A 25,382-nucleotide genomic window follows, 5' to 3' on the forward strand; every position below is an offset into this window, starting at 1 on the left:
AAATCAATTTTTTTTAACCCACAAGAATAAAAACTTTGAACTTGAATATATAATTACACAGGCATAACATGTTTTATATACTTTTGGAATGAGAAAATTATTACAAATCCATTCTAAGCAAAATTGAAATGAAAAGTAAATAAACTACAATAATAGAAATTATATGAGAATATTATACTATATTATACAGGCAACCATCTTAAATCGTTGTTTTGGGGTAAAAATGGGAAGAGGGTATAGAGGGGACGAAATAAGTTTTGCCAGTACAACATAATAGGTATGTTAGGCTATTTTTGTTATTTTTATTTTTTTACTTTTTTTCAATTTTGCTTACAATGGATTCGTAATATTTTTCTGATTCTAAAGGTTATATATGAACCCATATTTTTTATGCCTGTGATAGGAAATAATTACGTTCAAATTTTTTATTAAACAAAGGTTTAAAAAATCGATTTTTTTAATAATTACCTGACAGAATTTAAAAAGTAAGGTGTCAAATTAAAGATCTTACTTTTTTTGTTTATAATGGCAATTTTCTTCTTTTTTTTGTTGCGTTTTAGTACCTTAAAACTGACTTCATTTTAAAAAAAATTTATTTCCTTAAAAAATAAGAGGTCTACAAGAAAAACAATTACATATCTAAATTCTATGGAAAATTTTACATCTACTACTTAATAAAAACACCGACTAACTATAAAAATAAAAGTTAGACACCTTCTTTTTAGCTGTAGAAACAAAGAAAGTTGTATTTAATCATTCCTTATTTTTAATTCCAGTTATCATTACGATATTAATACCTAGTATATCATGGTTTTGTTTCTCATCCCTATACATAAGAACACTACTATAAGAACAGGGTTGTCAAATCGGGCGGGCGGTTTTGGCCTCTCTTTATTGGTCCTTTTAGGCAGATTTGGGCACCCCCCGTTTTTGGGGTGAAAAAAACACGCCCAAAACCCTTTTGGGCAATTGGGCGGCCCGTTATAGAAAAAAATGCCCAATAGTACAACCCTGATTCCGTACAGCAATAACATGGAGCTTGGAAATGAAATACCTAGAAGAATGCCTTCTCTTTCTGTCTTGCTTGTCTGTTGGTCTTATGTTTTTCTCTGAGAGAATAACAATAGATTCATCAGCGTCCTCTTTCAAATCTTTAGTTGCTTGCTGGCTGAATAAACAAGAGTAAAGTTAGAATGTGAATTAAAAAATGTAAAAAAGCGCAGTTGAAACAGAATAGAAACAGTTTAGAAACAAGGATGACAACATCCATAAATACTGAAGCACAAAAAAGTCATGGGTGGAAAGATAAACAAGAAGATTTAAAGAGCATTTGTTAAACTCAAAAATGGATTTTTGGAGAAAAAAAATCATAAAAACTATTTTCATTTAATTTAATTTTTGATATTTCTAGGTATTTTGTACGATGGCTGATAAGACTCAGGAAGTAAGGGAGGGGACAATGGGCAATTAATTCAATTTAAGAGGGTTCGCTGAAAAGCAATGAAAACCAGATTTATCAAGAAAATTTTACCAAAATTGTAAAGGGATCATGGTAGCCTAATTTAGAACAAAATTATTTCTAAGAAAAAAATCATTTACTTGAAAATTAAATTATCAACACATCACAATGTAGTAAACATTCTGTAATTAATCACTAGAAAAATCTTGTTTAGAACTACCTCAACCCTTCTGATATATTTATAACTGACCCCTAAAATCAAGCGGTTCTTAGATCATTTAATACATAAATATCACAGTAGAGTTTCTATACATGAAAAGACATTTTCTTGGGAAAAAATATTTGTTAAAACCAGCGATAAATAACAAACTTTTCTGTCTGCATATTCAAAACTAGTTCGGCTAGTTAGCGGGGCATTTATGCGCAAGTCCCTAAAATCAGTAAGAATCTGCTGTATTCGTGCACATTCCCTTTAAGCCAGTCCCCAAAGTCTAAGACTCCTTAAAAATTGAATATTCGATCCATTGTCCCCTCCCTTACTCCCTGGATAAGACTGTAAATAGATGATGCTCAGCAATTTAATTTTGATGAAATTGGGAAAAAAACACCAAAAACAATGGGAAATAAGGGAAAAAATCAAAAAAGCTCCTGTTCTTTCATCTTTGAATAAAAAATTTCCCTAGAACGACAAGAAATTTAATTATATGATTTTCAAAATAAGATAAAAACGATAAAGATATGAAGAAAGATGGGAAAATTTAAGATAGCCAAAAACCTGCTATAAAGCAATCCGACTGCCATGGATGTTTCCCTTAGAACAATGGAAAGTTTAATATTGATATCATTATATAACAAAAAAGTTTGATAAAATGTCGACTAAGTGTGGAATATCTTACCTCAACTCTTCATACATCTTATTGAATTGTTCAATCACACTTTCATTTACTTTGCTTGGACCTAAAAAAATGATTAATAGGTATATTTTTACAATTGAATTATTTAAATATATTTTTTAATATTATATGTAAAATAATATTAAAGTCATTTATTTAAATACAGTTAGACTTCATAATTGTTGGGGTGTAATTTGTATATTAACTAGCGGATACGCCCCCTAGAGGCCTCTAGGGGCACTTAAGGAGGGTTTAATCCCAAGACTTATTTTTTAGACCTATATAAAAGTAAAAAAAAATTGAGGTGGGGGGTAATTTTTTTATAGGGGCGATTTCTCTTCGTAGGGTGGTGGTACCCTCCCCCAAAATAATCATAAACCTTCCCGGGACCTATAAGAAGCTACCCTGTTAAGGAGAACCCGATCGGTTCAGCAGTTAGCAAGATCCTTCGCTACAGACAAAAAAAGCTTACTACTTTATATAATAGGATAAGCTCATTGTTTGCTCCGCTTAATAAAAAATATTCTATTCCGGTATTGTCCCTTTTATGACATTGCCTCTTAAGAGGCGTTTCGTCGTATTTTCACATAAACTTTTCTCCTATTTCTAGCCCCTGCGGGGCCAATTGTCTAACCCTGCTACATAACTTAAACTTTTATTCATTTTGGAAAAAGTTAAGTACATGGAATAAAACAAGAGGTTTCCATCAAAATACCTAGACGATTTAAGGCCCTACCACCCCACTTTTTTAGAAATAAATTTTAATAGAGGGAGGTGTGATTTTTCGTGTTTTTTTTACTCTAGGTCAAATTTATGAAAAAAAAAGGGAGAAGTGGATGTTCTGTCCTCTCTATTTATTATGCACCTGTCCTACCCCTATCCAGTCAGAAGCATTTCAAAACAATGGGTAAAAATAACTACCTGATCCTGCATCACTAGGACTAGGTGTGTCATAGCTCCCCTCATCATCCTGTTCAGATATTGACAGATCTGGCTGAGCCACCATGGGAAGATATTTGGCTGGAGTGTAGGATCGGGGAACTATTGGGGCTTCACTACCCATAGTCCTAAAATAAATTGAATTATGGGAAGAAAACAAAGTAGTAGGTTTTGTCATAGTTTACTGTAACTACTATAAAAGTACGACAAACCTGCTACTTTGTTTATTTCTAATAATTTTTATACATTTTTATTTGAAGAAATTACATGGGTATAGGATAATAGAAATGGAATTCTTCAAAATCTCTTCCTTTTCTCTTATAATTACCAATTGAAAAATTTCACATATTAGATCAAGAGAGAATTTCTCGTCAATTTTTTAATCCCTGTATCTTTATAGATTTTTGGTTGTGAAGTTTGGACATTGCTAGCTTGAACCAATCAATCAAAAGAACCCAAAGATTTTAAGCCAACTAAAAAGAGAATTATTTTTAAAAACTTTGGGTACAAGTATGATTTACAATACAATTTCCCCTCCCTACTTGTAAACTTTGAAATTCCCTTATTCCCCATATTACCTGTCATGGCCTGCCTGTTTAAAATTGGTTTCCTTGTCAGCTGGTTTATCCTTTGCTTCAGACAATGCTTTCCTCTGTCTGGGATCTCTCAACGTTGCTGTGTTAGCCACTCTTATGCCCTGCTTTTTAAACAACATTAATACTAGAACTAACAACTTGAAATCCTTTCCAATATTTTCAAATACTTAATACAAGACCAGCGGTTTCGCCCCTAGAGGCCTCCAGGGGCATGTAAAATGTATTCTTTTCAATCTATGTTATAATCAGCTTGTTATTAAAAATATTTTTCCGTCGCTAAAAAGTATTAGTTATGAATTTTTTGTTTTAGCTGTTTACCAAAAATATCCACTAGGTGCCTTTTTTTAATTCTGACGATTTCTCTTTGGGGTACCCTCCCCCCAAAAAGCAATACAACTTCACAGGACTTATGAAAAGCTACACTGTAAAGGAGAACTATATCAGTTTAGCTGTTAAAGATCCTTCGGTACAGGCAGACAACAAAAATACAGTTACTTTATTATAAGGATAAAATGCTACCATTTGATGAATTACATTTGCAACAAAGTACATACTAACATTACCTAAAAGTATTTCTGATTTTGTTCGTTTCTTCAATATTTACACGATTTTAATCAAGAATTTTTGTAAATATTCATCTTATTGTCTTAATTTTTTACCATTTCTTTTATGTTCGCATGCTTCTTATCATGAATTGAGTTATTTTATTGTTTATTCCTGAGATGTTGAGGGCTTACTCATTATTTGGGTATTGGAAGTACCTAGAACAATTTGTAGATTAGTCAACAAAGGATTAAGTCAGGTTAACAATTAAATTCTTGTCCATTCATCAATTGGGTGGATTTTAAAACTTTTTAAAAGATTAGTTTTAATCAAAAAAGATGACTTTTAAGATGGATTAGACAATTAATTCTTTAAACTTATACAGGCTATGAAAGTTTTATATTAATATAACGCATCCTTAAATTATTCCATTATTATAGGTACATAATAAATTACCTAATTTATGCACAAATCATGCTCAGTAAATTGTTATCAAGAAAATTATCAATTTGTAAGACTTAGAGATGTGAACAAAAGAGTTTTTCTTTGATCTTAAAACAACGTATAATATAATAGATCTTAGAAATGAACAATGAGACACACACCTGAAGGTTCCTCACTTGGGTCTCTAATCCTAGGAGGTGGGGGTACTAAATCACTGATACCAGATATATCCAGCGGATTAGTTACTGCTTCTCTAGCTACTACTTTAGCGGCTGTAGCAGTTGCAGATGCTTTAACTGCCAGAGCAGGTTGATTAGTATCACGACTATTGTTGAAGTAAATGGTTTCAACAGTGTTTTCAGGGTCATACGGCGCATCATCCTCACTAAAAATAATAGTAGGTTCAACAAGAATCTTTAGGGTTGAATTATAGTAGGACATCTGCCTGTACTATATGTACATTATAAATGTTCTATATTTTAGATGACCAGAACCATACCCATGAGAAGCAAAGCAAGCCTACATAAACTAATTTCATTCCTGAGCATATCCTCCCTAAATTTTTCTCAATTACTGAAAGTCTTGTACTTTTTTTGATAATTAGCAACGTCAGATTCTTAAAGCTCAGGATTGGAATAGTTCTTTCACCTCTACTATTACTCTACTTTTACTGAAATAATCATAATTTTCTTATTACTATTAGAAACTGAAAATAGTAATATGTCGTGGTTCTGCCTAATAAGAGCTTAAGAACTGTCAAACATTTATCTCCTTAATGAGGTAATCCATTATCAGGAATTATACATCCCTGACACTGCCATGCCATACTAACATCAGCGTTGGATAAGTTAATATATTGACGGAGTTCTAGTGAGAATTACAAGTCTAATATGTAATTTTAAATTGTTTGTCTATTAGCAGAAAATAGAACTCATAAAAAACTTCCAGACGTTCCAAGTACGTCACAAAAAGACACTCTATCCTAATGATTATCATGTGAACTAATATTAAAGGGGGGAGGCGGATGTGCCACTTTTTGAAACCAAAACTAAAAGTCAACAAAGGAACTCAACTAAAAAAAAGAGTTACAGGTCTGAGATTTTGCATGGCAGTTGCTTTATAGGGGTACAATATGGAACTGTGAAGAAACGGCGGCGCAACCGCCGAAAACCGCCGTTTCCTGCCGATTTTTTTTTGCAATTTCTCGGCGGTTTTCGGCGGTTGCGCCGCCGTTTCTTCACTGTTCCATATTGAAACCCTATAAAGCAACTGCCATGCAAAATCTCAGACCTGTAACTCTTTTTTTAGTTGAGTTCCTTTGACTTTTAGTTTTGGTTTCAAAAAGTGGCACATCCGCCTCCCCCCTTTGTAGACAAAAACATTTTATCTAAATGCAAAACTCTTTTGCAACACAATCCATGAATATGACTAAAATACAGGGGTTTATATTCTGCACGGGATCCCCGGCTAAAGGGGGGTTGAAGAATAAAAAATATGTAGGAAGGGAGAAAAAATAAAGATTACCTACCTACTGAAAACATTTTTTCTTCTTATTTTTTGGGGAAAACTAGAAAAATATTTGGGAATGGTAAAATAAAGAGTACTGAAAACATTCTTCCAGAACCCCTTCCCCCCCCCCCCCCCAGCCCCTGCTTGGGAAAAATCTACGGGAAAAATTAAATATTTTGCAGCTGCGAAAAAAATTAATCTTGTGCAGAATATACAACCCTGAAAAAATACTTACCCAGAAGCTGGAATATCCCTTATTTTAGGTAGAGGAAGGGCAGACGACGGCTTCAAAGGACCAGGTGGGGGTAGAAGCAGGGGAGTGGATGAAGCCACGGGACGAGATAAAGCAGACAGTACAGGGTCTGTGACATTGGAAAACTTCTGGTGATTCTCTTTACAATATTTTAGACTCTCAATATACCTAAATAATTATCCTTATATAAAAGTAACAAGATGTTGTCTGTCTATGTGTTCTCGAACCCATGACCTAACTAGGGATGAAACACAAAATTACCCTATCAATTTATAATTAATGGCTAAAAAGTTTGGTCTCTCATCGTAATGAACCAATTAATCAAAATTCAATTAAACGTTGTGAATAGGAAAATATTATCATAAACTTATAAAAATATTCCAACCCACCCTGAACCAACCCTTCTAAATAACAATTGGACTTAAATTCTTTTATGCTTTTTTTATTAATGCTTAAAGGGCGAATATAGGTTCAATATGATATGAGCTTATATGAAAGGTGCAATTGCATAATTTTAAAATATCTATGCTAAATTTAAAAATTCAAAAAAATCCTTTAGTAGATTTTGCAATTTTTGCGTTTACTTCAACATATGATAAATCAGATAGTCAACAAAATCGTTTATTTTAGCCCTTTACAAGGCTTGCTTGACTATTTTTCTTAAGTTTAATTGATTGTTATATTGGCATGCATCTTATATGATAATTTAAATGATTATTTTTTTTAATTATATACTATTTTATTCAATTTTTAATATCCGTCAAAATATTTTACGCAAGAGTGCGGCAAATATAGCGTCAAGGGTAAATAATACGCTTTAAAATTTATTTTCTCTATGAGGATCTCTGATTAATTCCTTGTGAAATATTAATTCTTCAGCACACACACACACACACTCAAACTTTCACCAGATAAAATATAAGAAAAAAGAAATAATGTTCACTCATTATTTTTGTCCCCTTAAAATTAATTATAATATAACAATTACCATATATTTTTCATACTTACATGAAATAAAATTTCTCCTATAAAGTTTTTTTTTTTAAATAAAATTCATATACTTTTTATATTGCTGGGGAATATTTTGTTAAGGAAGAAAACATACAATATCCATTGGTAACTATTAGTAACTGGTTTCCACTTTACCACGACGATCAATGAACGAAAGCTTTTTAATTAAACCTTCCGATTAAGCCTTGTGTGATGCTAGGGTGTTTGGAGGTCTTAGGGAACCACACTTTTTATGCAAAATTATTTTGAGCTATGCAGGTTTAAGGCTATAAATAGACTTATACAATTGAATATGTCAATATCTTTAAGTTATTTATAATCAATGGAATGGCACCTTTTATTTAAGCTAATATCATATTCAACCTATATTCGCCCTTTAAAAAAAATTTCAAAACTTACTTTTCATTCATTTCTTTGCAGGCTTTGTATGCCATCTCAAGTTCCAGGTTTCCTTTGTTTCCTAAGATGATCAAAGTAATTATTATTCTTATTAGTGATGGCAATCCATCAAATTTTTAGGCCGGATTTGGATTCCGGATTCTTCAAAGAATCCATCAAAAAAAATAGCGGATTCCTTGTGGAATTCCGGATTCTTATTTTTGGCGGATTCCGGATTTGGATTCTGGATTCTAGCAGTATTTTAAAAGGATTTTTTTAAAAATTTAAAAAGGGGGGGGGGCGAAAGTGACACTTTTTGAAACCAAAACTAAAAGTCAAAGGAACTCAACTAAAAAAAGAGTTACAGGTATGACATTTTGCATGGCAGTTGCTTTATAGGGGTACAATATGGAACTGTGAAAAAACGGCGGCGCAACCGCCGAAAACCGCCGAGAAAAGGCAAAAAAAATTTCGGCGGGAAACGGCGGTTTTCGGCGGTTGCGCAGCCGTTTCTTCACAGTTCCATATTGTACCCCTATAAAGCAACTGCCATGCAAAATCTCAGACCTGTAACTCTTTTTTTAGTTGAGTTCCTTTGTTGACTTTTAGTTTTGGTTACAAAAAGTGTCACTTTCGCCCCCCCCCCTTAAATGCTACATATGTCCTAAAAATTAATGTTCTTGGTGTTCTCTAAAATTCACTTTCGATAATCGAACCAGATTTTAAAAGATTTTATATGTAATGATAAAATAGTTGAAAGAAAAAATTTAAGATGCTAACTTAAGCCTACCAATTAAGAATCCGGAATCCGCTATTAAAAAACGGATTTGGATTCCAAAATTGGCCCAAAATTGGACGGATTCCAGATTCCAGATCTAGATTGCCAACCCTAATTCTTATATTATTTTGCAGAGATTTAAAATGATAAGACAATGGCCAATAAATTGATGTACAATCTGTAAATTACAATTAGTGGTTAAAACGTTAGGACACTCAAACTAATTAACCAACTAATAAGAACTCATTGAATGTCCCCGAAGTTGTTGAGCCAACGAATAAGAAAACGTTATTATAAAACATTAGAACTAGTGTAATAAACAGCCCAATATTCCCCCCCCCCCCCTCCCTGATTATTTTGATTCTATTGTATAGATACAGCAACAGGATTTAATGTAATAATTATTGGTATGAGATCTTCTTGCTTATAATAGATGTAAACGTAAATATCATGAAACTTCAGCAATAGAATCATATCAAAGCACATCAAATACAAAGATGAAAATTATCTATAGGTTGAGAAGGTATTCCTGTTTGAATTACCCTTCGGCCACAAGAAATTGGCCTACATCACCCAATCATTTCTGACCAAAGCTTACTTAGTATTTACTAAATTTGGTTCAAGTTTGGATTGGCAGGTGTCCTACTTTTATCCTAATCCAGTGTAAAAATGAAACCCAACAGTTATTTACTAAGTATATTTGCGATAACTTTTATTTAATGAAATCTTCCAATTTTTAACATGTACAAAACGGCCTGCTTAATTGCTTCAAGATCCATGTCAGATCTATATAGGAAATAAATGTCTATAAACGAGCTCAAGTTTTCCAAGGAATATTTGTTTAACACTCATAGTGCTCCAATAATCCATAATAAACTCTCACTGCCCAGAACGATAAGACCCATTATTTTACTTTATTAAAAATAAATTCCTTTTTTTAATTTCATGTTGCTATTTACCTTATATCAATGTATTTAATTTCTAATCATAAAAAAGAAAATTTAAATTTATAATATAATAAATTTAAGAAAACTCTGTTTTAAAAGAATTCGATTGTGGCGACACTTTGTGTGTTCAAATATTAAACTAAAATTGTAATCATCATCATTAACCCTTTGGTGATGGTAATGTAAAGAAAAAAATATAATTTAAAAAATCTTTTTAAAATCATTTAGATTATTAAATATTTACTTTCTTTTAGATAGTAATGCCGGGTGAGGAAAATAGATTTATTGAGAAATAGATATGCATATAGAAAACTAGCCAATAGGGAGATAATTATATCGAGCCAACTCTAGTGTAAAGATATTCTAAACTAATAAGAACTGCTTTTTTGAGAATTTTTTCCATTACTACCTACCTATTTAATGGATAAGATTCACATGATAAAAGAATGAGCCCCCCAACTCACTTAGATGAATAAGAATATACAAAATGACAAAATCCTGTAAATGATTTTGTAAAAACACAAGATAGAAATTAACATTATTGTCTTATGTTAAAATTGAAAAATAGACAGGATATAAATCTTACCTGAAATCAAAGACTTTTTCTCCTCAAGAAGTTTAATGTTCTCTTTCATAAGCCTGGCTATTTCAGCATCTGATCTTTTTCTTTCTTCTTCACATTTGTTCTTCTCACTTATAACTTGATCCAGCTTCTTTTGTAGAGTTTCATTTTCTGCCATTAAACACCTAAAACAAAAGCAAAACATGTTAATATTCAAGTTGGCTGTGCAAGCCCAAGAAGGACACCACCTCACCCGAGGTTATCAGGTATTAATTTTCAGTATACTTATTAGGGTTGGCAATCCGAAATCCGGAATCCGTCCAATTTTTGGACAATTTTGGAATCCGAATCCGGAATCAGTTATTTTAATAGCGGATTCGGATTGTTAGTTGTTAGGCTAAAATTACGCCTTGAGTTTTTTTGGTCCGAATAGATATTTTAATTTTTAACAAAGTCATTTTGGCCGCTGTAGGGTCTAGAAATAGGAGAAAAGCTACTGTGCAAATATAACAAAAAACACAGCTTTAGATTCTTCCTAGTACCCGGTTAAATTATATCCCTTAATTTATTTTTAGAAAGGCCCTTTAAAATATTGCTAGAATCTGGAAATCCGGAATCTGTCAAAAAAGAAGAATTTAGAATCCACGGATTAATCTGTTTCATTTTTTGGAGGATTTTTTAAGAATCCAAATCCGGTCCAAAAATTGGATGGATTGCCAACCCTAATACTTAGACCGTCCACATGTCTATCACTGTTAGTGTTGTGACGAGTTTTTAATTTTCATGTGTAAAAGTTAGATCAACAATCATGGACAAGAAACTTTTATATATTCAAAAAATTATTTTTGACTGGCGGAGAAGTTCAAACAAAGCTCTACAAAAATAAAATTTCTTGCCAACCCAGGAAAGAGAATGTCAACTTACAATATTTAGGATTTCTGTCGACCATAGGGCTTAACACCTTTGGAGACATTAATGAATTTTGATTAGTTGGCTCATTAGGTTGAGTGTTCAAACGTTTTGATTACTAATTTTGATCTACAGAAGGGTTAATTTTGTGTGTCATCATTGTCTTATCCCATTAGATCCCTAGATCAATGGTTGATAAATTATCATTATTCAGTATTATTAATGTCAGCAATGATATTCCATTAAAGTGGTCATGGCTGAAATATCGAAGACAGATTGAAATTTTAATAACATTAAAACTGTGTTGTAATATTACAATAGTTTGATATGGTTACCTTATTTTTGCATCCATATTAGTTATTTTGGCATGATTATCCTGTAGCGCCAGATTTTTCTCATGGTTTTCCCGTCTCAAGGAAACGACTTCTTTGTGTTGCTGATTGGATTGAGCTAACTCTGACTCAAGTTTTTTGATCCTAAATATAACAAGGATAATGACATTCATGAAAAGGAAATTATACTAGTCTTATTTCACTGAAGCCATTTCCCTGTTTAGAATAAGACATCAAAATTTTATTGTAATTTTTTGAACTAGCAGCTACGCCCATAGAACCCTCTATTTGCACTTGAGGAGGGGGGAGTTGTATTTTTTTGCATTTTAGAGATAAAAAAGAAAATGCAAAAATATTTTGGGGTGGTATTTTCCATTTTATTTTGTACAAAATTAAAATTAGAATTTTTTCTCTTGGGAGGGTTGTTGTACCCACCCCCCCCCCCCCAAAAAAAAAAAATAGTTATAAACCTTCCTAGAAACTATCAGAAGATACCCTCTAAAAGAAAATACATATTGGTTCAGTGGTTAGTGAGATCATAAAGTACAAACAGATAGAAGACAGATAAGACATCCAGTTACTTTATTATAAGAATTAGAAATAAAATCTTACTTCTCTGAATTGGTTTTGTTGACTCTTTCCAAAACATTATTTTGTTCCTTCATATAAGTACTGGTTTGGGACGCCTGTTCTAGAGTCTTAATTGTATCCTTCAACAGTAATACAAAATTAAATTGTTGTGTTGGTGAAAGTGAAAGTCCTTATCAATAGGAATGATATACAGACGCGACGTACAATATCATGTTTGTTCTTATTAATAGATTTCATTAGATTTTAAACATTCAACATTAAAGCCAAAGTTCTTTACCTGACGTTAGTCAAAGAATGACAAATGTTTCAATTTTTCTTTTATTAATGATACCTATAATTTATATACTCTTGTCTGATGGCAGGTGTCCTAGTTATATTTAAACAGATATGCACCACATTACGAGGGGAAAGGGGGTGTTGACCCTCCACTTTATAATTTACTAACGGTTTCGCCCCTAGAGACCTTAAGTGGCACTTGAGAAAGAGGAGATTGAATCTTAAAACCCATTTTTTATTTAGATTTTTTTTAAGTAAAAAAGGGGGAGGGTGACGGGTTGCCCCCCCCCCCCCCAGCCCATTTTTTATTTAGTTGGAATTTCTAGGAGTGATTTCTCTTGAGGGGTATTGGTACCCTCCTCAAAAATATGTAGTTATGAACCTTCCCGGGACCTATGAGAAGCTACCCTGTTAAAGAGAACCTGATAAGTTTAGTGGTTAGCGAGATCCTTTGGTACAAACATACAGACAGACAAATATCTTTCTACTTTGTTTTATAGATTTTTAAATACAATAATAGTTATTTCTTTCATCGTATTATAAACTTTTTTCCGCGGATATAGAATGTACAATTATAAAATTAAAACCAGTCGTAAAACCAGCCCGTGCCTTCGGCACCTCAGGGCTAAAAAAACTGGTTTTAATTTTATGATTGTACATTTTTATATTTGTAGAAAGCTGGATATAATACGATGCTAGACATAGTTTTTTTGTATGGATTGGAACCGGTTTCTATACACCGGATTCGAATGAATACAAGAAATTTTCCATCCCCAAACATAGGAAAAATAATCTAAACAATAAAGTAAAAGAATAGAGGGGGCACCAGCTATGTATAGCTCGACCAACGGGATGAAGACCCTGTCCCGACTTTCCATTGTGTCTTTAAATGTCAGCCAAAAGCATTGGAATTATTAACACAGCCAAGTCTCTAAAAAAAGAGCAGAAAATAATTTGCTGAAAGATGAAAAGGTCACCACCTTTTGGGCCAAGTAATAATTCAAACAACAAGAACATAGTTTTGTACTTTCCTTAAGCTTAGAAATCTCTGCTTGAAGTTTTTTATCTTTGCTTAAGTTTGATGATTTAAGTCTCGCAACTTGATCAGTAAGTTTTTCTTTTTCAACCTTCATACTTATTATAGTTGCATTCAAGTTACTGTTATCATCATTATTCTTCTTAGGAGTTGCTTTGTCAGATGAATGTTTTTTATCTTTATCATTATCCTTCTTAGGACTCTCTTTGTCGGAAGAATGTTTTTTATCTAAATCAGATTTAAGTTCTGAATTTTTTTTCTCAAGATGTTTAATTTCATCAGCCCACTTTGACTTATCCTTGTCGTACTGTTCTTTAAGGGAATTTAGCTTCTTCTTGAATCCGGATTTTCTTTCTAGTTTTTCTTTCAAATTCTGGTTCTCTTTAGATGTTTTCTCAAGCTTTTGTAGTACATCGGTTATCTCAGTAATTGACGGATTTTTCTGAGAAAAAAAATTAAAATCAGGAGTGTATTTTCCAAACTTCCCCATCCCCTAAAACTTACTCAGACTGATGGTCGCATGGACTAACATGCAAATGGACGGATGCGGAGTCCTATATGTTGATTATGCTCAGTTAGACAAGTTTAAGTTTGTAATAACCAATCTTCTGGCTGTGATATAGTTAAAGTTAGAGTTACTACTATGGTTGGCAATCCGAATCCGAAATCCGCAATATCCGTCCATTTATATTGGTCTATTTTTGGACCCAGAATCCTATTCCGCAATTCAATTTGTTGATTCGGAGTGTTATTTTTTTTACTTTTGTAGCACTTAAAAAATTATTTAAAATATAGCAGGCAAAACAAAAAAAAGTATCCAAAGTTTTTTTGTTTTTCCTTTTTAAAGTAGCTTTTCATGCTTATTTTAGGTTATGTTAGGTTAGGTTAAGTAAGGGTTAAAAAATGGCAGCTTTACGTGCAAGAATTTTTTGGGTATATTTAAAAAGACCTTTAAAAATGTTGCTAAAATCCAAAATCCGCAATCCATGGATTAATCCGCTTTTTAAATAATCTAAATCCGACCCCAAAATTTGGGCGGATGGCCAACCCTAGTTATTACAAAAAAGTAGTAACGGACGGACAGATTTAAAATGGTGGAAGAATTGAAAACTATATGCCTTTTGAAAATGATTGTCAGTAGGATATTACAATAATTCAACCAAATTACCTGTAACTCTAAGACCTTCTCTGCGTTCGTCCTAGCTACTTCTTCTAAATTCAAGTTCTTAAACGACAGCTCTTCATTTTTAATCTCCAAAGATTCAACCTGAAAAAAATGTTTTAATCTTCTTATATTATTAATATTTATTATTAATATTAAAATCGTCCTTTTAGATTAAGCAGCAAGTTTACTTTTCTGTTCAGAAAGATTTTGCTTACAAATGAACTGATTAAGTTCTCCATTTCAAGGAAGCTTTACAGAAGTACTGGGATTTTTTAGGCTAAATTATTGTCTTTGTTTGGTTTAAGGCTATTGTTCTTAACATTATCCCATCCTTAAAACACAGAGCCCCCAAATTTTAGGGGCGAATCTGAAAGTATATCTTCCAGTAATAAGATCTTATAAACGGCATAGACTGCTTACTCCTCCTTACTTTCAGGGAAGCTTAATATTAATCAAAGGCATATTTTCTATGCAAAAATATTTTTAACCATAGGTAGGTATATAACAAAAATATTAATATTTTCTTTGCTTATAATAACTAAAATGTGAAAAATAATATATTTATAATTATATTTGTTAAGACAATGATTTATTCCCTTTGAAAGAAAAATTAGGGGCAAATTATAATTCATTTTTATCTTTGCCCTTAAAACTATAAAGTTTCAAAAGAAATCATTCTTATTTTATAATGTTTATTATACCTTCAATTTTAGCTCTGCATAGCTTAATTTGACAGGTTTAGATGGCTGGACAATGACATTCACAGGTTTAGTTGGCTGTACATTCAAAGGTTCAGCTGGCTGGTCAGCTGGTTGAATAGCCTGGTCGACAGGTACCTTCAGCTGCCTGACAGGTTCTTCGACAGCTGCTTCGGGTTTTGGATTCGTAACAGCTTCAACTAAATAATAAATCTATTTTATGCTTAAAAAGTGTAGATATGAACAGATAAAAAATGAAACCTGATAAAAAAAACTTTTTTGGTCTTCAACTCTTTGTAAGTTAAGAGAAAAAAAACTAATACCTTTTTTTATAACAAAATATTCTATATTTATAACAAGAAACATGTATTTTAAGTTATCCTTATAATAAAGTAACAGGATGTCTGTCTATATGTCTGTACCAAAGGATCTCGCTAACCCCTGAACCAATTGGGTCCTCCTTTACAGGGTAGCTTCTCATAGGTCCTGGGAATGATTATAACTGTTTTGGGGGAGGGTACCACCACCCTCCCAAGAGAAATCAAATCGCCCCTAGAAAAAGAAAAAAAAACAAAAAAAAGTTTTAATAAAGGGGGGGGGGGGGGGGTTTTAATGCAACCATCTCGTAATCAATGTATAAATGGCACTTAGAATTCGAATTTCGATCTGAAATTTTGCATGAGTAATCCTTGGTAGGTCTATTTTCCCTAAATCGAACAAAAACTTGAAAAAGTAACAGCTAACGACTCAGCCGTTTAGCCGTTCTTTGGCTATTTTTAGGGCAAATCTGTCAAAAATTACGTAGAAATCAACATTTTAAAACATATTTTTGCTTTAAATCATGTGAAATGATACAAAAAATATTTTTTTAGATTTCTAGTACCAGCAACTACCGGCTAGAATCGTTTAAAAACTTTTTGGATCGGAAAAGAGCATTATGTGGAGAGAGGTTTCGTGATTTATTTCCATAGAAAAAAGCCAAAAAATTACTAAGCGGCTGAGCTGCCAGCCGTTAGCCGTTACTTTTCCAACTTTTTGTTTGATTTAGGGAAAATAGACCTACCAAGGATTACTCATGCAAAATTTTATATCGAAATTCGAATTCTAAGTGCCATTTATACATTGATTACGAGATGGTTGCATTAAAAACCCCCCCCTTTTTTAACTAAAACTAAAAATTAGTCAAACCTTCCCCTCCCCCCCCCCCTCCTCAAAAAAAATGGTTATCAACTCCCCCCGCCTCAAGTGCCCCTAGAGGCCGGCCTTTAGGGGCGTAGCCGCTAGTTAAAGATTTTATATGTTCCTATAATGTTCAATTTGAACAGCATTGTTAGTAGTATCTCAAATTTAGTATAAAATAAATACTGGGATTGTCTGTGCCTATAAACAGGCCTTGCGCATTTATATATACAGTCAGGCTATCAAAAAAGGGTTGTTAGACAGATGTAACTTAAACCAATACCTTGTTCATTTTCCTCAGGGTGCATAAGCCTCAAATTTTCCTCCAAAGAATCCATATCAAGTTCTTTCTTTTTCTTTGCCTCCTGTTTCCTTTCCTCCTTGAGCTCAGTTTCAGTTCTTGTGATATCATTGATAAAATTTACATGATCATCATTCACTATGCGAATCATCTTGACAGACTTTATAACAGTTGCGCTAGAAGCGCCAGTAGACTCCGAAGCTACAGTGGCAATAGATTCATTTTTCTCTTCTCTAACTGTATCAACAGTTACTGCTTCTGTATCATCTGCCTCAGAATGTAAAGAATCAGGTACAACTAGATTCAAAGTTGCAGTAATTTGATTTTCTTCTATTATAGGAGGGGGCATGGAATCTAAAGAAGCTCTGATTTCATCAATATTTTCTTCAGGTAATGTGTTATTTTTGATTGGTTTATCATTGTCATCAGTAGTTGTATTACTTTCTGTCTCTTGGTTGAAAACAGCATGCATTCTTTCTATAATACTATCCTCCATCTTATCAGTTTCATCAGCTTTATCATCTTTAATGGTATCAGCTTTTGTAGGCTTTTTCTTAGGAGATGACTTTTGCATTTTAGAAAGCATCAATTCCTTCTGTTTCTCTGTCATTTTTCTGTTTCTTTTGGGTTTACCCTCGCCAATAGAGGCTGCAGGACTAAACAAAAACAATAATTTAATGTGGAACTATATGAGAATTTTTTGCCATAGCAAGAAAAATTTTCACCCTCCCCCCCCCCCCCCTCCAATTTATAACTTTACCTACCTACCTAGTTATTATTTTAAGAATAATTTTGGCGGTAATTTTTTTCTAATGGCGATTTCTCTTGGGAGGGTGGTGGTACCCCCCGAAAAAATATTTATTTAACTTCCTAAGACCTATAAATAGCTACACTATGAAGAAGAACCATATCGGTTCAGCAGTTACAGAGATCCTTCAGGACAACCATAAACACAGACAAAGATCATGTTAATTTTGAATAAGGATAAATTAAAATCTTACGTTATTGTTACATTATCATCAGATTTATCTTCAGTTGCAGCATTCTTATCCGTTTTAACCGCTGGTTTCACAACAGTCTTAGGTTTCGGTTTTGCCTTAGGTTTATCGGCGGCCTTAGCTTTAAACTGCGGCTTACTGGCGGCGGCCTTTGCTTTGGGCTTCGTGGCCGCTTTTTTAGGCACAGCTTTCTTGCCCATAATGAATTTAAAATTTCATATTTTCTGAAATATTATAATTTTTTTGAACAATCACATACACTTTTAAGAAAATGCCATCTTGAAGTATAAATACTATTAATTCAATTAAGTATCACAGTACCTACTACCTAGTAGGGTTGGGCTGGATACTTTTTTGGCCGGATACCGGATACCGGATATCCGGCTGATTTCAAACGCCGGATATCCGGTAACCGACCGGATATCCGGCTAACGCCGGATATCCGGCAAAAATCCGGTTATCCGGCCAAATTACCAGATACTAAAGTAGCAAAAAAAAATTTCTTCAGAAATCTTATATAAATTTACATAAAGTTAAACTTGCTCAGAAAAATTGTTCTTCTAGCTTCAATAAGAAAATTATAGCCATTTAAAATTTTAAAAAGCAGAGATTTTTGGTGTAAAGTATAAAAAATTTTTGAGCCGGATATCCGGCCGGATAGTTTCAATATCCGGTATCCGGCCGGATATTGAAAATGGCCGGATATCCGGCCACACCGGATATCCGGCCCAACCCTACTACCTAGTAATACATTTCTTGTTATTAAATACATAAAAATACATGCACTGAAATAATTTTAAAAACCCAGTAAAAAAAAGAAGGTAGGTACCTGTCATAATAAATTTATTGAGAAAAAAAACATTGAGCAAAATTCTTCATATTGTAATTGAGATTGAATATAACTCAAAAGAACTATAAGTGGTGATAAAGATACATACTATAACGATTACTTTTCATGAAAACTTAATGCCTTTTCTGTGATGGAAAAAAAGCCTAAAAATTATCTTCTGATACAAGAAAAGAATCCACTAGGTAATAAATATACAAATGCACAAAGGGGTAGTAGCACAAAATGCATTTGAACATGCATTTAGTGAACTGCATATTTTTTCCTGGCCAATGGTTCAAACTAAATCTATAGAGCATATTTTTGAAAGAATTTCAATTTTCTACCACGTAGTGTTAAATATATATCAAGACTTGAAAATCGTACTTTTTTAAATATGCAATTTGTATAGCTGGCATTTTTTCACAAAAACAGCATGACGACTAATTTAGTGATGTCTAATTGTTTGTTAATTATTTTAATACAAAATTATATATGTTTGATGGTATATTTGTAACTTATGCTTGAAATTGTTTTTCTGAAATGCACTTCACGCAACTATCCCTTTCATTTAGAAAGGCACGCCTATATAATACTACTTATGCCCAATTTCAAAATGTTTACACACAGACAAACTTTTGAGAGGCCATTGTTTTTAAGGTCCTTAGAGCGATACAAATGACAGGAACTATTTAAACACAAATTTGAATTGGCGGAAAAAGTAAAACCTATATAGCTTTTTTTTCAAAAATGTATAAAATATGGAATGTTTTTTTTTAATGTACAATCACATATGGATAAGCAAAAAACAACAACAAAATGCTTTAATCACTTGATAATTTTGTCAGGTTTGTATTGACAAGAAATTTAGAGACATAAAGAAGAAGACCAAGGGCCAAACTGGTCCCCTCAACAATGATGAAATGGCTGAGACTGGAACCAATATCAAGCCAGGAACCAGAGTCTTTCACCAGGAAGAAAAAGTGTATGCTCAAAAAATCTGTAAAAAAATATTTTTTTATTTTAATTAGGTATACAAAGAATGAAAAAAAATACCTAGCTATCTTTATAAAAGTTTTGTAATACGTTTTTACAGCATAGGCAAGTTGTTTCAAGGTTATAGGTGCCAATCTTTACCAGATCTACGACATATGATATGAATAGCTTAACATATTTTCATCTAACATTTATATTTTGAGTACGGGGAATACCTACATTAGAAGTTGTAACTACAGCTGATTTAGGACAAAGGTCCCGTCATTAAAGGTGGTTTTCTATGGAACAAAATAATATTAATATAATTAGTACCTGAAAATAGTTGAAGTAAACATTGTAGCAGCTCAGGCTTGATTTTATTTACTTGAGAAATATAAGCAAACACAACTCCAAGCATTATTATTGGAATCAATACCTAAAATTGAAAATATAGGTAGGTATTTATCTTAAATTTATAATTTAGGTAATAGCTTTTCTACACTGTCGCCAATTCAGGGGCGTCCAAGCTTTTTTTGGGGGGGGAGGGGTAATTTAAATTTTATTAAATATTTAGTAATAAATATGCGCGCGAAGCGCGCAAAAAAAATTTTTCTTCAAGATTTTTTATTTTGGGGGGGGGGGGGGATAAATACCCCCTCCTAAATGGTTGGGGGTTTCTATGGCAACCCCAGGGTAGGGGTAAATTTAAATGAGGGGGAGGGGGGTAAAATGAAAAAACAATTGGGGGGTGTAATCCCCACTTTACCCCGCCCCCCCTTGGACGTCTATGCGCCAATTTTTGTATCTTTTGCATGCCATAGATTAAAGATTCAATGAAGTCGAGTTTTCAAAGATATATTTATTTTAAGGTGGGTTAGAGTTTATTTGATGTTCTTGATAAAAACCATTTATTTATCAGATCACCAACCCCCCCCCCCCCTCATTATTTCTTTAATCGGGTATTCTAGCCTTACTTAGCCTAAATAAGAATCACAAATATAGTATTTTCTAAACTTAATTAGGTAGGATGGAAGTATAAAATAGAATAGTTTGCCTGTTGAAAAAAAATCAAACTATCTACCTTTATTAGAAGCAGGCTACCCATCAAGAATGGATTAAAAACTGCCACAAAGCATCTAATAGAACTAGGATCAAAACTGTTGAGGCTTGCAATATTTCCAGTCGCAAAAAAGGAATAAAACACCAGAAAAAAGAATCTGATGAATGAAAGAATATTATCTCGATAATTCTGATCATCTTCTCTTCTGTTCAGTGAATTGATCATATCTGAGCTAACTCTTGTGTTTGTACTATTTGTTTCTTCATTTATCCACTCCATCATAAACAGAGAGAGTATCAACAAGAACAAGGATTCATAAGACAGGCTTAGTAGTGTATATATTGCTTGTAAACTGAATAAGACACCCAAAACTCTTGTCCTTGTATCTTTGGCCATAATCAGAACAGCAGGCAGTGTTGTCAGAAATATAATCCAAACTGTAATCTGTACAATAGGATTCAAACCTGGCACCCTGGAGGAGTAAAAAACGCAGATTCCACTTGCTATATTGTTCAGCATCAAATATATTCTTAAATTTCTTTGCTCCCTAGATTTGAGTTTGAAATAAATGCTGACTGAGGTGATTACAGCGACAATAAGAACAAGTTGTGTAACCTGCTGGCGTCCATCAATGGGAGGCAGCCAGGAAAATAGTCCCATCATTAGAAACAGAACATACAGCATAACTTTCTTGTTTGAAAAGAAAAACATAGTCAATCCAACTCCAAGGGTTAAAATTCTTCTATCAAAAAATGCAATCACAATAATTTCACAAACTATCAAAGCCAGAGGGATCAATTTGATTAAATCCCAGTTTAAACTCTGTTTATTTGTATTGCTTGTCCAGTTTCTTTTCATTCTATAAAATGTGAAGCTTGGTGCTAGATAGTAGAAAAGAAAGTGAAAAGGCAACTTTTGACAAAACCAAGATATTACAAGAAAACAAAATGTAATAATCTGAACTACATTCATCATATCCACTTTCTTGCTTTCTCCAACTGTTCTATAACTTCTAAATGATGACAGAAGTGAGTTGACTAGAAATAAATCAGCTAGAATACTACACACCAAGGTTAGAGATATTAAGATCTTGAGAATAGTTTTCTGGTATCTTTGATAGTATGTAATGCCATGGTAAACTTTGTTTATACATTCCATATTAAACTTGATTGATTCATTATAGTGGCCAAACTTAATCTTGTGCTGTATGATTGTCTCACACTCGACTATTTTTTTCCTGATAGATTAAGAGAGGTCATATGCTTATATATTATGAAAAAAAAACATTCAAAATTAAATATATTACTATACTATTGCAGATGTTTGTTGATCTGAGTTTGATAAAGTTTTTAAAAAATGTAACAATATTAGTTTTCACTAAAACTGATGCATTTTGAAATATAAAAAAATTATCTAGGTACTGTCCTTACAGCTAAAAAAGTTGAAAATCATAAGAAACAAAGCAAAGATACGCAAAATTTCATTTAGACAGACACATATACATACTAATACTTTGGTAGATAGACTTATTTTCTAGTGCTTACAGACGAAATAAATACCTAAAAAGGGGGGGGGGGGGCGAAAGTGACACTTTTTGAAACCAAAACTAAAAGTCAAAGGAACTCAACTAAAAAAAAGAGTTACAGGTCTGAGATTTTGCATGGCAGTTGCTTTATAGAAACGGCGGCGCAACCGCCGAGAAAAGGCAAAAAAAATTTCGGCGGGAAACGGCGGTTTTCGGCGGTTGCGCCGCCGTTTCTTCACAGTTCCATATTGTACCCCTATAAAGCAACTGCCATGCAAAATCTCAGACCTGTAACTCTTTTTTTAGTTGAGTTCCTTTGTTGACTTTTAGTTTTAGTTTCAAAAAGTGTCACTTTCGCCCCTCCCCCCCCCCCTTTGTATAAAAACCCAAGATTTCATAAAGACAGACAAACATACATCTAATTACGTCATAGAACGACATGTCATCATTTTCTATAATTGGCCAAGTTACGCCAAACTTTAAAAAGTATTAAAAAAAACATTAAAAATTTTTGGAGACCACTTTACCACAGTTGGCTATACAAATATTGAGAAAGCATGGAAAAAATTTTAATTTGTGTAAGAAGTAAAAACTATAGGTACCTAATATATAAAAAGTTATAACTTTCACATAAGTCTTTTTTTCAAACCATATGACTTCTATACCTAGTCATATCAGGAAAGCTTTGATGATATATTTGGGGTAGGTAAAAACTTTCATGATCTTGTAACAGTTTCTTATACTGGGCCAACAGATGGTCCAATTGTATTTTAAGCGCTTGTGACATCTGTTTGGGATGAAGATCTAAAAGGGTGTAGGGCATCATTCCTACACTATTGGTAGGAATATTATTTCCCAATAAAATTGAAATAAGTGGAGTAATATCCGCTTGTGCTATATCAACTTTGTAAAGACTTCCCGAAAATTCATCAAAATCCTGGAGGAGGTTATAAATTTCAGTGTTGGTTAGGTGGTGTCTCAATGGCTTGACCCCTGCGCCCCAGGCAACAAAAGGAGTCAATGTTTCATCATCCATTCCAGTTCCATGAGAACCCCAATTGGTCATTCCATGATCAGCAGTGAATATAAATACAGTTTTGTTGTCATTATTAAAATAATCTTCAATCATGGCTACAGTGTGTTTTATACCATTGTCCACGACTTTAATATTTTGTTTATATTCAAAACTTTCTGGCTTATTTGTATGTCCATTTGTATCACAGCCTAATAAATGGAGAAAAAAGATATTTCCTTTATGATTTAGTTTGTTTTTAATATCTTTATTTGACACAGCTTTCATAAAGAATTCTTTAACTTTCTGAAATACCCAAGTATCAAGATAACTTGAATCCTTGCTACTAAAATCTTCTAATTCAGCACCATATGTGTGAATATTAATATTATCTTTTAGATTATCTTTGTTGAACATGTTAAGAATATCTGGGCTACCCCATGACCAGCTATTCCTGGAGCGATTCAGAACAGAATCGAATTCTACAGGATTCTCTGTCCAACCCTTGGTGATGGCGGATGGATCTTCATAGAAACCTGCCAGGAGGGCTACATGGCCAGGTCGAGATTCTGTGGGAACCTGGGTGTGCGAAATTCCTAAAAAAAAATTATATAAGTTGATTAAAAGTGGATTTGTTTATTTTTGTTTATTGTAATATTATTATGTATAGGGATGAAATACAACATGCATATTTTTGTTATCTGGTTGTTAAGTGTTACTTTACCAAGTAACCCTCACCTTACTACGAGATAATTTAGAAGATACCTAATGCTAATCTAAATCCCAATCATATGTACAATTTTTTTATATGGTCAGAGATTTACACACAGGTGATAAGAAAACGAATTATATATCATTATAAAAATAATGTAGGTATTATTTTTAATAAATTCAAGATAGAAATATTGAATTATAAAAGTAAAAGTATGTCTATGTGTCTGCGTGTTTCTACCAAAGAATCTCGCAAATAGCTAGACCTTTTACAAAAGCACTCCTGGAAACCTACGTCCCTCCCCCTTTTTGTCTTTGTTTGTGTAGCCATTGTTTCTTAGTGTTTGGGTTTAGTAGTAATGGAGAAGGACAAGACACTTTTGTATAGCCACTAGGGCTATCAAGCTCCACGCTCAAGTACATTATGCCTTGGCCCGCTGTTTCAAGGGAGCTAATACTCTTTATTAACTCACCCTCGCCGAATTTTATCTCTTTCTAAACTATTATTATAAAACACAAACCTAGAACTCCTTTCTCTTTTCCAACATGATGTAGATACGGCGCAGCATTTGGTACATAGAAACTTCTGGCTCTCAAGCCATCCGCAACAAAAATCACAACTCGTTCCGCTGGACCTTTAAAGCTAAGTTTTGAAGGTTCTGGCACCTAAAAAAAAGAATAGGATAAATTTCATGAAGTTTCATTTGTTTAAATATATTCGTTGACTAGGCTTATTAATCCATTGAACTTCTTGTTAAATAGTAACAGGATGCCTATCAGTGTGTGTGTAGCAAAGGATCTCGCCAGCCTGAACCGATATGGTTTTCCCTTTGCATGATGCTTCTCATAAATCAATGGAAGATTTATAACTGATTGGGGGGAGGGTACATCAAGTTCTACCAAAAGAAATGACACCTAAGAAAAAAATAATGCTCCCCCCCCCCCCAAGGCCAAAAAAATCTTTTAATCGCATTTTATTTTATGTTTCTAAAAAATAAATTAAAGTGAAGGTTCGACAGAAGGAAGGGAAGACATTGGGCTGTTTATTACACTGGTCCCCAAAGTTTTATAATAAGGATTTCACAATCGTTGGCTAAACAACTATGGGAACTTTTGTTGAATTTTTATAAGTTGGTTTATTTAGAAATTAGTTGAATGTTCAAACATTAAAACCAATATTTATATTATACAGAATGGGGTAATTTTGAGTAAATTCATTGGGGATTTAAATCAATTCATCGGCCATTTCCTTTTGAAATTTCTGCGTCCGTGTACAGTATAAGAAAACTAAAGATAGGTTATAATATCCATGTTATAGAGTAGCTGCGCTATTATATATAATAAGCTATTTGCCTGTATCAACGGAGATTTGAAGTAGATATCAAACACAGAAACTGTTATCAACAGTCTTAAAATAAGAGCTGTTACACCAGAATACGGTTCCATTATGCTATTTACATAATATTAATCATATCT

At 33.0% G+C, this 25,382-nt stretch overlaps 2 protein-coding genes across 3 annotated transcripts in view; both read right to left on the reverse strand.

Moving 5' to 3' along the window:
- LOC145322814 (uncharacterized) overlaps nucleotides 1–18,056 on the reverse strand; it is a 42,690-nt gene extending 24,634 nt beyond the window's left edge. The window contains exons 1-16 of the mRNA XM_080165091.1: nucleotides 17,801–18,056; nucleotides 16,782–17,455; nucleotides 15,323–15,519; nucleotides 14,625–14,723; nucleotides 13,450–13,898; nucleotides 12,166–12,261; nucleotides 11,557–11,697; nucleotides 10,337–10,497; nucleotides 8,047–8,107; nucleotides 6,619–6,804; nucleotides 5,036–5,259; nucleotides 4,604–4,648; nucleotides 3,870–3,987; nucleotides 3,274–3,419; nucleotides 2,356–2,416; nucleotides 1,055–1,168 (exon numbers count right to left, since the gene is read on the reverse strand). Of these exons, the coding sequence (XP_080021217.1) occupies nucleotides 1,055–1,168; nucleotides 2,356–2,416; nucleotides 3,274–3,419; nucleotides 3,870–3,987; nucleotides 4,604–4,648; nucleotides 5,036–5,259; nucleotides 6,619–6,804; nucleotides 8,047–8,107; nucleotides 10,337–10,497; nucleotides 11,557–11,697; nucleotides 12,166–12,261; nucleotides 13,450–13,898; nucleotides 14,625–14,723; nucleotides 15,323–15,519; nucleotides 16,782–17,455; nucleotides 17,801–17,997 (2,969 nt within the window). The 5' untranslated portion in view covers nucleotides 17,998–18,056. The remainder of the gene's footprint in view (nucleotides 1–1,054; nucleotides 1,169–2,355; nucleotides 2,417–3,273; nucleotides 3,420–3,869; nucleotides 3,988–4,603; nucleotides 4,649–5,035; nucleotides 5,260–6,618; nucleotides 6,805–8,046; nucleotides 8,108–10,336; nucleotides 10,498–11,556; nucleotides 11,698–12,165; nucleotides 12,262–13,449; nucleotides 13,899–14,624; nucleotides 14,724–15,322; nucleotides 15,520–16,781; nucleotides 17,456–17,800) is intronic.
- On the reverse strand, nucleotides 18,022–25,382 carry PIG-N (Phosphatidylinositol glycan anchor biosynthesis class N). Of its 2 annotated transcripts, XR_013880812.1 has the most exons (8): nucleotides 25,260–25,382; nucleotides 24,428–24,572; nucleotides 22,849–23,791; nucleotides 20,680–21,895; nucleotides 19,932–20,034; nucleotides 19,409–19,623; nucleotides 18,539–18,734; nucleotides 18,022–18,125 (listed from the first exon to the last, which is right to left on the reverse strand). XR_013880812.1 is itself a non-coding variant. In XM_080165092.1 (6 exons), exons 1-6 carry the CDS (start codon nucleotides 25,350–25,352, stop codon nucleotides 19,448–19,450), a joined length of 2,676 nt encoding a protein of 891 aa, XP_080021218.1. In that variant the 5' UTR covers nucleotides 25,353–25,382; the 3' UTR covers nucleotides 19,142–19,447. The 2 variants fall into 2 exon arrangements, 1 of the variants encoding a protein (XP_080021218.1); XM_080165092.1 differs by lacking the exons at nucleotides 18,022–18,125; nucleotides 18,539–18,734 and having other exon boundaries at nucleotides 19,142–19,623.

The sequence above is a fragment of the Acartia tonsa genome, chromosome 6, assembly GCF_053477335.1.
Source record: "Acartia tonsa isolate MP-2025a chromosome 6, ASM5347733v1, whole genome shotgun sequence".
In the NCBI taxonomy this organism is placed as follows: domain Eukaryota; kingdom Metazoa; phylum Arthropoda; class Copepoda; order Calanoida; family Acartiidae; genus Acartia; species Acartia tonsa.

Excerpts from the sequence above, each read along its gene's own strand:
- PIG-N (XM_080165092.1), bottom strand. The coding sequence starts at position 25,352 with ATGGAACCGTATTCTGGTGTAACAGCTCTTATTTTAAGACTGTTGATA. Across the intron at positions 24,573-25,259 it reads TCAAATCTCCGTTGATACAG|GTGCCAGAACCTTCAAAACT; the intron begins GCAAATAGCTTA and ends TCTTTTTTTTAG. Across the intron at positions 20,035-20,679 it reads GTAGCCTGCTTCTAATAAAG|GTATTGATTCCAATAATAAT; the intron begins GTAGATAGTTTG and ends TTTCAATTTTAG.